This window comes from Scyliorhinus canicula, chromosome 6 (genome assembly GCF_902713615.1).
Source record: "Scyliorhinus canicula chromosome 6, sScyCan1.1, whole genome shotgun sequence".
Lineage (NCBI taxonomy): Eukaryota > Metazoa > Chordata > Chondrichthyes > Carcharhiniformes > Scyliorhinidae > Scyliorhinus > Scyliorhinus canicula.
Window position 1 is genome coordinate 116,039,561 of NC_052151.1, and position 14,084 is coordinate 116,053,644.

General features: G+C 44.8%; 1 protein-coding gene across 2 annotated transcripts in view; it reads right to left on the reverse strand.

Annotated features, from left to right (window-relative positions):
* Positions 1 to 14,084, reverse strand: part of fndc4a (fibronectin type III domain containing 4a) — a 249,795-nt gene that overhangs the window by 164,341 nt on the left and 71,370 nt on the right. For both annotated transcript variants that reach the window (XM_038799948.1, XM_038799949.1), the window contains one exon: positions 1,637 to 1,755. In XM_038799948.1, coding sequence (XP_038655876.1) covers positions 1,637 to 1,755 — 119 coding nt within the window. The remainder of the gene's footprint in view (positions 1 to 1,636; positions 1,756 to 14,084) is intronic.

Here is a 14,084-nt window from a genome sequence, read left to right on the forward strand (position 1 = left end):
TGGGAAGGGGTGTAGAGAGCAGGGCACTGGAGGTGCTGGTGAGGTGTGGAGTGGGAAAGGGGAGGTGTGGGGAGTGGGAAGGGGGAGTTGTGGGGAACAGTGTGTAGAAGATGCTGAGGTGCTAGTGTGAACAGCACCAGTGCATATTTACTGTACCCCAGATATGCTGCCCTGGAGCTTGGAATTTACGGGCTAATGTCTAACGTTGGACCTGTTTCTGGGGTTGGGCAGCTACTGAACAATCTTGGAGTGTGTCAAGAATTATATGAACAATGAATTTAAGATTGTCATTCGGGCTCGCAATGTGATTCACTTAAACTTGCTCGAAGCTACATGTACTCATATGCAGGGAACTGTCCTCTGTGAGCAAAACAAATGACCAAATATTGCACCTTTTTTTAAAGAAACAAAAGCATTGGGGACAAGAGCTCCCTGGTGTCTTTGCCATGGCAACATCTTAACCAATCAGGGCCAACTTGCTCACCAATCAGTGCCCTTTTCACCGCAGTGTAAATTTTTGTTCCCTTTGATATTTGGCATTCTTTCACCTATCATGATGAGTTCAAGACGAAAAGTCTTTGACAGCATATCTCTTTTTCCAGTGCCAAACAATTTATTCTAATATGAAATGAAGGCCATGTCATTTTATTCTGTGTTAGCTGATCATCTTACATACTGATACATACCGATACTAGTGTGCGGGCTTACTATAAAAGCTGAACTTAAACTATTAAGTTTTTAAACTATTCTCCACCAGAATGATTTTCTTCTGTGGGCGTCCTCACAGCTTTCTCTTTCATAAATCTGACTGCCTTCATGCTTCAGTAAGATTCCTTATTGCACACAGCTGGAATTGGAAGGTGTACCACCCCCCCCCCCCCCCCCCCCCCACCCACACACACACAGACCGCTGCACCACCATGCTGCCCCCAACTTGCAAGAATTCTAAGTGCTTGAGAATAATTATGTTTTTTGAATCCTTTACTTTATGGAAAAAAAATAGCAAAAAGATCCCCAAAAATGTTATAAAAGTGAGCAAATGGCTGATGCTGTACTTAGAAAGTGCCCAGAGTCCTCCCACACTGTTGGGAGTACATTTTCAACTTGTGTTTCTGCAGTGTTTCTAAGACAGGAGGAACCCGCTGGCCATTTTTAGTTGTTTACCCCATGTCTCCTAAGGATCTGCTGATTTCCCATTGGTGTTATGCAGGAGGTCGGAAGAATCCAGTGGAAATTCAGGTTTGTTTCTACATTTCTACATGTATTCAGATCATATCCAACGAAGTTCAACAGAACCTGAGCATCAATGTGTTATCCGATACAAGAAAATGATAGAATTTTGTCTGAGTAAAGGAGTTGTAATCGAAAGGCAAAACATTGTTTTGATATAGAAAATGGAACACTGCCCTCATACGTAACCATTCCAAAACATCAACTATTCACAGCAAAGGTTCCACAACTTCCGGAACAAAACATTTGTGATTGTTAACTTGCAGGAGTGGATTCAGCTCCCTGGCATTGACTGCAATGAAAACTGGCATTTGCTGAGCAAAACCACATCAAACTGCAGGGAATGGAATCTGCTGAGATTTTGTAAACAGCAGCCAAGAAGTGAAATGAGATTCTAAGGCATTACCAATTGTGATATGGCATAACCAATGATAACATCTCCTTCAGGAACATCCCAGGATACAGTGGCTGAGTTGGCCTTCAGGTGACTGACAGTGACATTGACAGGTGCTGGTGGTCTGTCAGCTGAAAAACACAAATCAATGGTTGGCGTTATATCTGTTTTCCCATGCAACTGTCAGCAGCCGTGCAAATATTTATCTTAGTAACTGGTGGCATGTTAACATGCTCAGCCATCGCTAGATGTAGAACACACACTGTTAATTTTGTGATTATAGTCAACTTTGTTCAAATAAAAGCTTCAGCCATAATTTTATTTGTCTTTTGAGAATCATTTTGTACCATTGTAATGCAACATCATATGTAAAATCGGTTTCTATCGCTGCTGTTACCAAAAATATTGCTCCTCCCTCGAAAGGAAAGGATGTTATAGCTAGGCTTCTTCGGAGCTCCTCAGACTTTAAATAGCTGATAGGTGAGATTAAGTCGTATTAGCTCCTTTTCCTTCATTGTCATGTGATTTATGATGTTACATCTGATGGTTTTACAGAATTGGTGAAACTCTTTCCTTGCAAGGTATTGATTGATGAATGAGAAATATATAATGCTTTTATATTAGTGTGAACAGAGTTCAATCTCCCACTTTCAACCCTGCTTTCAGCCATGTTGCTTTGGCTATGAGTGAAGGCTGGCTTCTGTCCCAGAAAGAAAGTAAAATCAGATGTTCATCACTTCTTATGGCCTTCCCAGAGGCCAGCTCAAGAGTATTGAGCTATCTTGACTACACTTCCTCCCATCTCGCTTTCAGTAAGAACTCTATTCTGTTCTCCCAGTTTCTCCATCTTCGCTGTATATGTTCTGATGATGCTACTGTTTACACCCATGCGTTCGATATGCTTCCTTTCTCCTCACCTGAGGACTCCCCTCCAGCAGTTACTAATCACGGAGGAAAGTTTCTGTAGTTTACTTTTAAAGGTATGGGTGGGATTTTGCACCCATCCCCCGTGGCGCGTTTTGCGGTGGCCCGCCATTGTTCAGTGGCGGATCTTCCAGTTCCATCGCTGTCAATGGAATTTCTCGTAATAATCTTTATTATTGTCACCAGTAGGCTTACATTAACACTGCAATGAAGTTACTGTGAAAAGCCCCGGCGCCTGGGCGGGTACACTGAGGGAGAATTCAGAATTCTCCTTACAAGCACATCTTTTGGGATTTATTCACACCCTCTGTTGTCGGGGAACCTGCAGCAGTGAGGAGGAGGGGGTGTCACCATTGGTGGGACTGACAGATCCTGCCGGTGAGAACAGCTAGAAAATCCCACCCGCTTGTCCAGAGGCACACAGGCTATGAATGTTCGTGCTGGGAGAGAGACGCTCTCCACCTTTGTGAAAATGGAAGCGGAGGCCCACAGCATGATGTCCATGAGGCTTTGTGATGTCTAGAGTTAATGTTGAGGACTCCCAGGGAAGCTCCACCCAACGTTATACCATAGTGCTGCTTCAGGTCATCATCAGACTTTTCATTCCAGACTTTTATTGAATTCAAATTTCACCACCTGCTTTAGCGGGTCTCCATATAGCATTTCCAGCATTGTTTTTCTGAATGTAATTGTCATATACTTTGAACTGACATTTTGGGCGACACGGTGGTGCAGTGGTTAGCACTGCTGCCTCATGGCGCTGAGGACCCGGGTTCAATCCTGGCCCCGGGTCACTGTCCGTGTGGAGTTTGCACATTCTCCCAGTGTCTGCGTGGGTTTCACCCCCACAACCCAAAGATGTGCAGGTTAAGTGAATTGGCCACACTAAATTGAAATGAAATGAAAAATGAAAATCGCTTATTGTCTGAGTTGGCTTCAATGAAGTTACTGTGAAAAGCCCCTAGTCGTCACATTCCAGCGCCTGTTCGGGGAGGCTGGTACGGGAAATTGCCCCTTAATTGGAAAAAATATTTGGGTACTCTAAATTTTTTGTTAAACTTGATCTGACACAACAAAGCTACCTCATTAAAAGAACAGTACTATATATATTCACAAATAAGAAATAAGATTTTGTGAGCATAATCTTGACAGTGGCCAGAATTCTCTGGTTGTTGCGATACTCTGTTCCCGCCGTCAGCGCATCCCCCACCCTTGGGTTTGCCGGCAGCGTGGGCTGGCTTCAATGGGAAATCCCATTGTCAAATCGCAGGAGTAGAGAATTCCGCCACCAACAAATTGCGCGGTGCCGAGAAACACGTGGCTGGGGGAGCAGAGAATCCAAACAAACAAATGAATATTGTTGAGGTAAAGTGTTTGATGTTAATCCATCAGTCACAAAAGCATGTGCTGCAAAACCTCTTGCAATGGCCTTCCAAACAGAATTTCATCTTGGGGGCAATCTACCCGAATGGGGACAGAGTCCCATAGCGCGAGATTAGCTTGGTCTTTCCAGGCGTTCGGAGTGGCGAGAAACACCCCACTATCTAACGCCCATACAGGTACATCAGGGTTCTCAGTAAAGAACTCCTCGATGAGGCCGCACTTCGCCCCGTTTTCAACACTGAGGAGCTCCGCTGCTGGAACTCCTCAGTGCAGCATTTTTAAATGGAGGGTTGTAGCCATCTAAGATGGACACTGGGCTACCAAATGGAGAACTGCTAAGGCTGCAGGGAAAAACAGTCTTAGTGAAGACAAGCAGCTTGCAGAAAACTGTTTTGCATTCTGCACGTACAGAAACCAGTTTCTGGCCAGGTGCAGAGTTGCAGCCAAAGGTGCAAATGGAAACAGATCTGCATAGTAATGAGGTCCAGATCCAGACCCCGGACAATAGAAACATTTAAGTATCAATGGATACTTTTCCGTAGACGCCCAGACAGAATGACGCCAAAGCAACCAACACAAAGAGCCGTAGGGACCGCCCCACCCATCGAGGAACGACCCTCAGATTGGGGAGTTTGGAAGATATCGATTGGGAGAGACCCAATCGATACCTGGCAGGTGAAAGAACCGCCCCAAGGGGGCACGGACTTCTAGGACCTATAAGAGTAGGTCCCGCACATGGTTCGGTCTGCTTGCTCCGGCCCAGGACTGCTGTTGTTTTGCTCCGGCCCAGACTTGTTACATCGCATCCTGACTCCAGTTTCATCACCGGCCGTTGAGCCTCAGCCATCGAACTGTAAGTGCCAAAACAACGATCGCTACGTGATCCAGACCTTGCTAGATCTTGACAACTTTGCCAATCAGAAAGTTACAGACCAAGAACGGGACGAAGGCCTTGTTCCCTGACCTTGCCTGTTCCTGTCTAGATAAGTATTTAGTTGTTTAGTATTAGAAGTAAGTTAGTCTCTTTAGCGTATGCATGTGTATTTATTATATTTGTTATAATAAACACCAATCGTTTGGACTTACTAATCGGTGTACGGATTTATTACTTTGAACCTGACCTTGATATACTTGTGACGGTGTCTCAATACCACACCTGGTGACTCCGAGCATAATTACACATACAGAGCCATAGCAGTGTTAAGCACACGGCCTTTAAACGGAGGCGTGTTAATCACACTCCAGTAAAACAAGCAACAGGGTATGCACCTGGGGGCCTACAATCCCCTGGGAGACCCATTTGAGTGTCATTCCGTCTGGTTCCTGCTTGTGGAGACCAGCACTGAACAGCGCTCACCCAAGGTCTCCGAGGCGAGGGGGTCAGATGCCCCCGCGGGGGTCGGCGTGAACCCCGCCCCTGCCGTCCTCCCAATTCTCCCGCCTCCCCCCTAAAAACCGGCCCGGTGTGAGTCGCGCCGCCCGCCTTGGAGAATGGGGGGGTCTGACATGACTCAATGGGTGCCGGGGGCGCCCGAATTCTCCGGCCCACGATGGCCCGAAGTCCCGCCCACCTGCAGCCAGTCCCGCCGGCGTAAATCAGAGTAGGTCCCTTATCGGCGGGACCTGGTGGCACAGGCAGGCTCTGGGGTTCATTGGGGGTCGCGGGGGGACCTTGCCCCGGGAGGTGCCCCCATGGTTGCCTAGCCTGCAGTCAGGGCCCACCGATTTGCACGCGGGCCTGTGCCGTGGGGGGCACTCTATTACTCCGCAATGGCCGTTCTGGTCGTCTGCGATGGCCGATGCGGAGACGAACGCTCCCACGCATGTGCGGGTGCGGGGATGACGCCAGCACGCGCTGTTGCTCCCGCGCATGCACCGACTCGCACCTCCGCCAATTAGTGTGGCGACAACCCCCTATCCCGTCGGCCGGTGGGGCGCAAACCACTCCAGCGCCGACCTAGCCCCTGAAGTTGCGGAGGATTCCTCACCTTTGGGGCAGCCCGACGCCGGAGTGGTTCACGCCACTCTGTCCCACCGGCACCCCCCCGCCCCGCCGAGTATGGGATAATCCCGCCCAAGCTGTCTCACTCTAATATGCAGATTTACCAGAAAGTGATCCAACCCACAATGGAGGTGATTAACATTGCGAGATCACGTTACATCTTGCGAGGCGCGGCAAGCCGGGTAGATGCCGGAAGTGGGATCTCCCGGCATCCGCTGGTCACGTTGCGCGTGATATTTTTCGGGAGAAATGCGACCGGTAGATCCTGCCCCTTTTCTCTATTAATTCCACCTTGTCTAATTTAGGCTTATAATTTAATGATTATATTTGCACCTGTTGCATCATTGCTCTCAATATTTTGATTGATCCATTAGGTAGCTTGATTTCAGTTTAATTATTTGGTACCACAAAATGGTACCAAATAGGAAGAAACTGTTTCACAGCTGAAATAACCAAATCACATGAGCCCCCATTTTGCTGTTCCAGCAACAGGATCTATTTCCCCAAAGAATAACACATCCAAATAGGAAAATGTTAGCTTAACCTATCGGCTGCTCGGAGATAAAATTAATGTCTCTCTATTTCTAAGTTTCCGATTAAACCATAGCAAATGATGCTGAAATTAATATAGTTGTGATTTCCAGGTGCTTTTGTGTGAAGTTATGAATTATAAACCTGGATTATTCATATACAAGATGGATTTCTACTACCTCAATCTGTATGTCAGGCACATTAAAATCTGCCAATGGAAAGATGAACAAGAATTTGAAGAGTATGAAAAATGTTGAGTTAAAAATACAGTAAAAATATATGAGGAATATTTAAGAGCTGCATGCACTGAGCTTCCGTTCCCATTCAAAATGAGCACTCAAGTTGAAAAGAGAAAAACCTGCACAATACCACTCACTGATTGCAAAAGCTTTGCATCACATCTGGTTGCTTAATGAGGCCCATGCATGCACTGGATCCAAACAGTTAACCTCACTAAAAATACAAAAGGCACAAAATTATAAGCCAGAAAGAAACTCAGGCATGCGCTGCCTCCAAAACTAAACTCCCTGCAGACAGAGCCACTGATTGACAAAGGGCTTTGACTCTGCCCCAATCTCTTCTGGACTGCCATTCATCCTCTTTGAAAAACTGCTGAAACGTGTGCAAGCTAATCCATTTATTAAATGCACATACTGTGGTGAATGTAACATGGTAATTCACACTGTATCTTTGTAAGCGCAGTAGCGTTATCCGACCACTAGGGAGAGTAGCTCTGGGAATGCTCAGGAGCTTGTACAGGGCTCCACCCTTGGCTCCGCCCATGACTCCTCCCCCTTGTGCTGCTGTATAAATACCCTTGTCCAGAGTCAGCCTGCAGTTCACCGAGAGTTCATCAACGAGTAACAGGCAGGCTCTGTAGTAAGTAGATTAAAGCCTATATTCATATCGGAAAACACGTGTCTGGTGAATTGATGGTTCCATCACATACATAATATTCACACTGGGACTGCTCATTGGGCTTGAAGTGCCTCCTGACTTGAATGTTAAATTGGATTTCTCCATTTCTGAGTCTATGAGCAATCAGAGCTACACTGAACATAACTTATTCTGTCCGTTCATCGCACAGCACAATAAGGAAGGAACACCTTGTGCAGTGAAGGGCAGCACAAATGTTCCGGGACAGCACGGTGGCGCAGTGTTTAGCACTGCAGTCTCACGGTGCCGAGGTCCCAGGTTGATCCCCGCTCTGGGTTGATGACCATCAATTCAGTCGAGACAGTTTGTACCAAAGAACAGTGGCTTTAATCAACAAGATGTGTGGCAACCTGTAGCTTCTCCCGCACTGAGAGCCTGTCTCAGATCGGGCGGTTATATACCTCCTCAGAGGGGCGGAACCACAGGCGAGCCAACAGCAGCATCAACACAACTCAACAGCAACAGTAACAGCAACAACAGTAAGTACATACAATAGTGGATGTCGATGACAATCGTAATAATAGAACAACAGGGAGTATATACAATAGCCATACATGGCTCACCACATGGGTCACTGTCCGTATGGAGTTTGCACATTCTCCCTGTATTTGAGTGGGTTGTGCCCCCACAACACAAAGATGTGCAGGGTAGGTGGTTTGGACACGCTAAATTGCCCTTAATTGGAATAAATGAATTGGGTACTCCAAGTTTATTTTTAAAAAGTTCCTGCTGTGTCTTTTTGCACGATGATCCTGCACATTTACACATTTACAGTCTGCTGTCTGACATTGTTACATTCATATTAATTTTGTAACGTGATGTGTTTAACGGAACATTGTACATAGCATACAGTCTAAAACATTATTTACTATTGGATGTAGCCTGTTTAAAATAAAAGGATACAAACTTCTGTTACAGCAAAGGGGAAAAATTAGCACAAATCTGTGCACTGTTGATATGATAACATTGCCGGCGGTATTTTGATGTTTGCAAATTTAAGATACTGCGGTGTGTGCCGAATGCTTTCTGAAGCTGACTCCCACTGTGCATGCATTCTTCTAAGCTCAGTATAGCTAGTACGAGCAAGTGATGAGATAACTTCACCTCCAAGCTGTGTGTGCAAAATATTGGGTGCATATTTCCCTCTGGGTACTAAGCTAAAATGGAAAAGTTGATGTGTGTAAACAGCGATGCAGAGAGGGTAAAGAAAAATAATATATTAACATTTTCCATCATTGCAATCCCAGCAGGAAGATTCACTGTCCGAGTGCATACCAAAAACTAAGGCACATGTACCCGATTTTCCAATTATTATTAATGCATCCACATTTGTGACATATCATTGAAAGAAGAAAGTCAGAAAATAATCCTAATTTCTACTATACTTGAGTTAAATGTAAAATACCCGAGAAAAAAAATATTTTTGTGAAAGGGCAATTAAAGGAAAACATCTGCATGATTAGGTAGAAGTGAACCTCGTAATTTACAAAGATCGGTAGTGTCAATCGATCACCAATGCTATAATACAAGCCCTCACGGTCCTCAATATCTGCATGATCTTTCACACATCCACAGGGAGGAATCATTCGCTGTAATAATCAATGGTATATTGCATTCATCTACACACATTTCAACAAAAACGGGTCCAATTACATTGCTTACTCCAAAATATCAAGAGCATCAATGAACGTATGCATGTGATCATTCAGTCCTGTATCTATCAACATCTTTATGCTATGTCTAAAGGGGATTGAAAGGGACAATTTTATGATTCAACTAAGACACATCAGTATCCAATCATATTGGCTGCTATGTTTGCTGGAACCTTGGACAGCTGAGAAGGTCCAATATCGCAAATCCAGCTTATTCAATTAAACATTTAACTCTGCACTGCTCGTGCCTTCCACAAGGAGTGGAAGTACGAGATTGTGGTGGCAGTAGTCTTTATAAACATGTTTCATCTGTTATAACTTCAACCAAGAAATAATGTATACCACATTGAAGGTGTCTTAAAAACAAGTTCACCACAAGAAATTAATAGGAAAATAGGTGCAGGAGAAAGCATTCACCCTCTTGCACCTTTTTTATTCAAGTAGATGGCACTCTTTCCTCTATTTCATTTATCTGTCTTTGATCCAGATCCCTTGATACACTTACTTAACAGAACTCTATCCATCGCAGTCTTGAAAATTTCAATTAGGCTGAAATCTACTCCCTTTGCCGAGATCCAGGAGTGGCAGGGTGGAGAGTATGGTTTGCTGATTTCCACCACCTTTTGTGAAAAAAGATCTTCCTGATTTCACTCCCAAGTGCCCAGTTTGTGGCAGGTATTTTTCTTGCCTTCTTGGAAATGAAGGCAAAATGGTATCCTGCAGGGTTATTGCAGATGTCAGCATGCAAGTGCTGTTTGCAATTGTAACTGCCTGCCTGCCTAGCTTCTACTAGTTTGGGAGTGTCAAACAGCAGTTTTAAAGTGAGATAGCCAACTTGCTGAAGTGTTGGCTAGTGTAGACTTGAGAGATGTACAGACACTTCCAACACTGATGAAGGTTCAACTCAATTTTATTAACTATTTCTAACTAACTAACACACGATGACTGTGGGTCTAAATGATGCTAACTTAAACTAGAGGCCTAAGCCTTGTCCAAACCAGTTGATTCTCTCAGCACGTGGTGAGAGTCTGTGCTGGGCTGGATGAGTTCTTGTTACACTCAGAGGCAGCACCCAGAATGAGCGGGAACCATGGTGCCCTCTGCCTTTATAGTGTGCATATTCTAACTGATGATTGGCTGCGGTGTTTGTACATGTTGATTGGTCCCTGTGTGTGTCCATCAGTGTGTGTCTGCACCATGATATACTGGTGTATATTATGACACTTGCCAATGAAGCAACAGCATTGAAATCAAAAAGTGGAAGGGGGGGGGAGGAAGGGTCAAGTTATACATCACTAACATACACATATGGAGTTCATTCCATGCGATTCGTCAAACTCACTGACAGACAGAGAGCACGATGAAAAGGAAGGGGACAAGATTTGAGTTTTGGTGTATGCTAGTGGTGTAAAATCATTGGAGAATAGGTTAGGAATAATATTCCACTTCTGTGCTCCTAGCAGAGTATTGCACGTAAAAGTGATATTGGGCAAGGAGAATTACCAGACATTACTCACACCACCTGAATTCCCATCTATCAATAGTGAAACTCTGGGCAGCACAGTGGCACAGTGGGTTAGCACTGCAGTCTCACAGCGCCGAGGTCCCAGGTTCGATCCCGGCTCTGGGTCACTGTCCGTGTGGAGTTTGTACATTCTCCCCGTGTTTGCGTGGGTTTCACCCCCACAACCCAAAGATGTGCAAGGTAGGTGGACTGAACACGCTAAATTGCCCATTAATTGGAAAAAAAATAATTGGGTACTCTAAATTTATAAGAAAAAATTGTGAAACCCTGGGCAGCACGGTGGCGCAGTGGTTAGCACTGCTGCCTCAAGGCACCAAGGTCCCAGGTTCGATCCGGCTCTGGGTCACTGTCCATGTGGAGTTTGCACATTTTGTCTGTGTTTGCATGGGTTTCACCCCCACATGTGCAGGTTAGGTGGATTGGCCATGCTAAATTGTACCTTAATTGGAAAAACAAATAATTGGGTACTCTAAATTTATATTAAAAAATAGTGAAACTCTGAGAGAAACCAAGACCCTGTTTCGCAATGAGATGAAATAATGATCATGCATGTGTGCGGGCAAGTAAAAATGAAGTATGAGATTGAGAATAAGAAGGGGAAGAAATGGGTGAAAGTAGAAAGAGGAATTTAGATTGGAAGAAGCTGAAGTAAATAGTCGCTCAATTTCTAAACCGAGGCTAGCAAGATAGAAAAAGCTTCAGAGAGGAAAATACCCAGGGGCTGAATGGCAATAGGTGACGGGGATTTCAAAGTGGAAATGCTCATTGGGCATTCAAAAGTGTGGAGCGGGCCAGATGGAACCAATGGTTGGTTAAAGCAAGATTTATATTTGCAGATGCATGGCAGCATAGATAAACAAATGGACAACCTCATCAACCCTGCTTCAATTCGTGGTGTAATATGTCCACCACTGACCCACTCCCAACTTAACCAACTTATGGGAGAGACAAAGAAAGGAAAAATGGAATACATTTCCAAAGCATAAAATTGCAGGTTCCACAGCTCTGATTATCTGTCCATTTAAAATGAGTCGGCAGAAATCTCTAAGCACTGCATCCGTGATTTTTCAGTAAGTTGCCCACTGCATGTAAGGGCCACCAGTTTCCTAGGTCTCAAGAAAACTGACCCAAAATGGGGGCAATTCGGGAAAACACTGAGAATGCACTCTTCAGCCAAAGAAAACAATTAAAGATTGGGAAATGGCAACAGAGCACAATTCCTTGTAATACCAGCTAGCTAAAAGCTTTCCTTTGTTACGATCCTTGGCCAGTTCGCGGGACGTGGAGGGAGATCCTGTTCGGGACCAATAACACTTTGTTTCAAGTGGATAGAGATTGAGATTCAATCATCTGCTTTTGGAATAAGGCCACAAGATTCCACAGTTCTTGAACGAACAAAACAAAATTTATTACACAAGTTCAGAAAGATAAAACTATTTCAATATGTATCTTATACTCTAAAATTCAGGCTAACTATGAGGGACATGTGAATGAACAGACTGTTAGTTAAATAAAGGTAGTTTTAATGTATTTATATTTGTATTAGTAAATATTAAAAATAAGGGATCATTTTCAGAGGGTTTAATTTAAGGTTCCTATACCTGGAAGGGTAAAACCTATAGTTAGATTCCTGCTGGACAACGGTGTTTGTATGTGTGGGGATTGGTTACATTCCAACTGTGTTTCTATTGTGCTTAGAGAGAGCTACGGTGTGAAAAATAAATAAAAGGCATAAGCATGTGGGTTTTGCTTAGCAACTGGGGCCTTGTAAAGTCGAGAAGCTTTTAAGTTTTAGTTAGCTATTTTGATTGCAGTTGAAGTAGTGAGAGAAAAGACAGTTCTCACACCTCTGCTAGAAGCAGTTGGTTTTAGAAGGTTAGAGAGGGAACATCTCTCTCAGCTTTTCTAGAAGAAAAGTCATACCATGAAGTAATGGTTAAGAAAATAAGTGCAGAGATCGGAACAGCAGCTCATCAAGGAAACTAGAGAAATGAAGAGAACTTTCCAAAAAGTCTGAGGTTATAGGTACTAGGTCAGAGAAATGTTCAATAAAGACAGACAAAGCTGAGAAAACGGCTGAGATGCCAGAAAGATACCTGAAGTGATTTTCAAGTTTGTGAGATTGTACTCCAGCCTGTGGTACGTGAGTTCAAATAATTATGAAATCTGTGGCTGGACTTCCGAATTTGTGTACAAGCAGTCAAAACAAAGAAATCCTAAAGGGGTTGGTGTTAAATCCTGGACTGGATTCACTCTTAAAAGCTTTGTTTAAAAGTACCATTTGGAAAACTTGGTCTGGATTCCAGAATGCCAGTCACTAAAGGAAAGCATAAGTTAAAAGATGATTTGAAAGTAAGACTTTTGAAAGCGGATTTTGAAATAATTTGGTTGGAAGCCGGAGTTCTGAGACATAATGTGGCTCACGTTATGAGAATCGTCTTGGGGGGGGGGGGGGGGGGGGGTGGGGGGAGGAGAATTCCACAGACATTAACTTGGGTTCAGAAATGAGTATGCCTTACTACAGCCACCTTGTGTGCTTAAAAGGGACCATTGTGTGTTAATGAGACCATTGTAGATTAAGATGTACTGTGTAATCCGTGTCAATCCTGAAACCTGTGTGTAATTATTAAACTAACAGGGGAGTGAAGGCATATTGTACCATAATCTAATTCTTTCATGTTTAATTAATGGTTTTCCCTGTGGTTAAAACTAATTAGTGGTCCTGTGACACTGTTTCTCCACGTTTTACAAAAAGAGTTACGGTCTTTTGAGTCAGGGGTTTCATTCTGGGATCTTCGGTCCAGTGGGAACGTAACAAGACAAACTGTGGTTGAACACACCACACTGCAGAGTACATTACAGGCATGACCAAGACAGTGTCTATGGAATTCTCAAAATATCACCCAGACATTAGTCCCACTGTGAGTCAACCAATCCCACTGACATGTTGGGCGGTATTCTCTGCTCCCGATAAAAATCGGGATGGTCGTCGTGAAATCGGCCGAGGTTCACGACGGCCTCAGGGCCCGCTCCCCGCACCTAATTCACCCCCACCCGGGGGGCTAGGAGTGGGCCTCCGTCTTTCCCGGCTGCGTCCTCGTCGCGCCGGAAATGACGCGCAAAACTGCACATTTGTGAGGTCATCCGCGCATGCTGCCGGTTCCAACCAGCGAATGCGCGGATGACTTCATCGCGCAGACGGCGCAAACCACGCATGCGCAGTGGCCGTCATTCTCCTCAGCCGCCCAGCAAGACGTGGCGGCTTGATCTTGCCGGGCGGCGAAGGGGAAAGAGTGCGTCCGTTTTGGACTCTGGACAAAACGGCGAGCGGCGATTTTCCCGAGCCAGGGTTGGGGGGGGGGGGGGGGGGGGGGAGGGAGAAGGGCGTGAAAAATGTCGGGAGGCCCTCCCACGCCACGTGGGGAGCGGAGAATTCCGCCTGTTATCTTTCTCACGAGAGCTTCCAATCTCCATCTTTGAAAATCCTGTCTTGGAATTCGCTCCAAA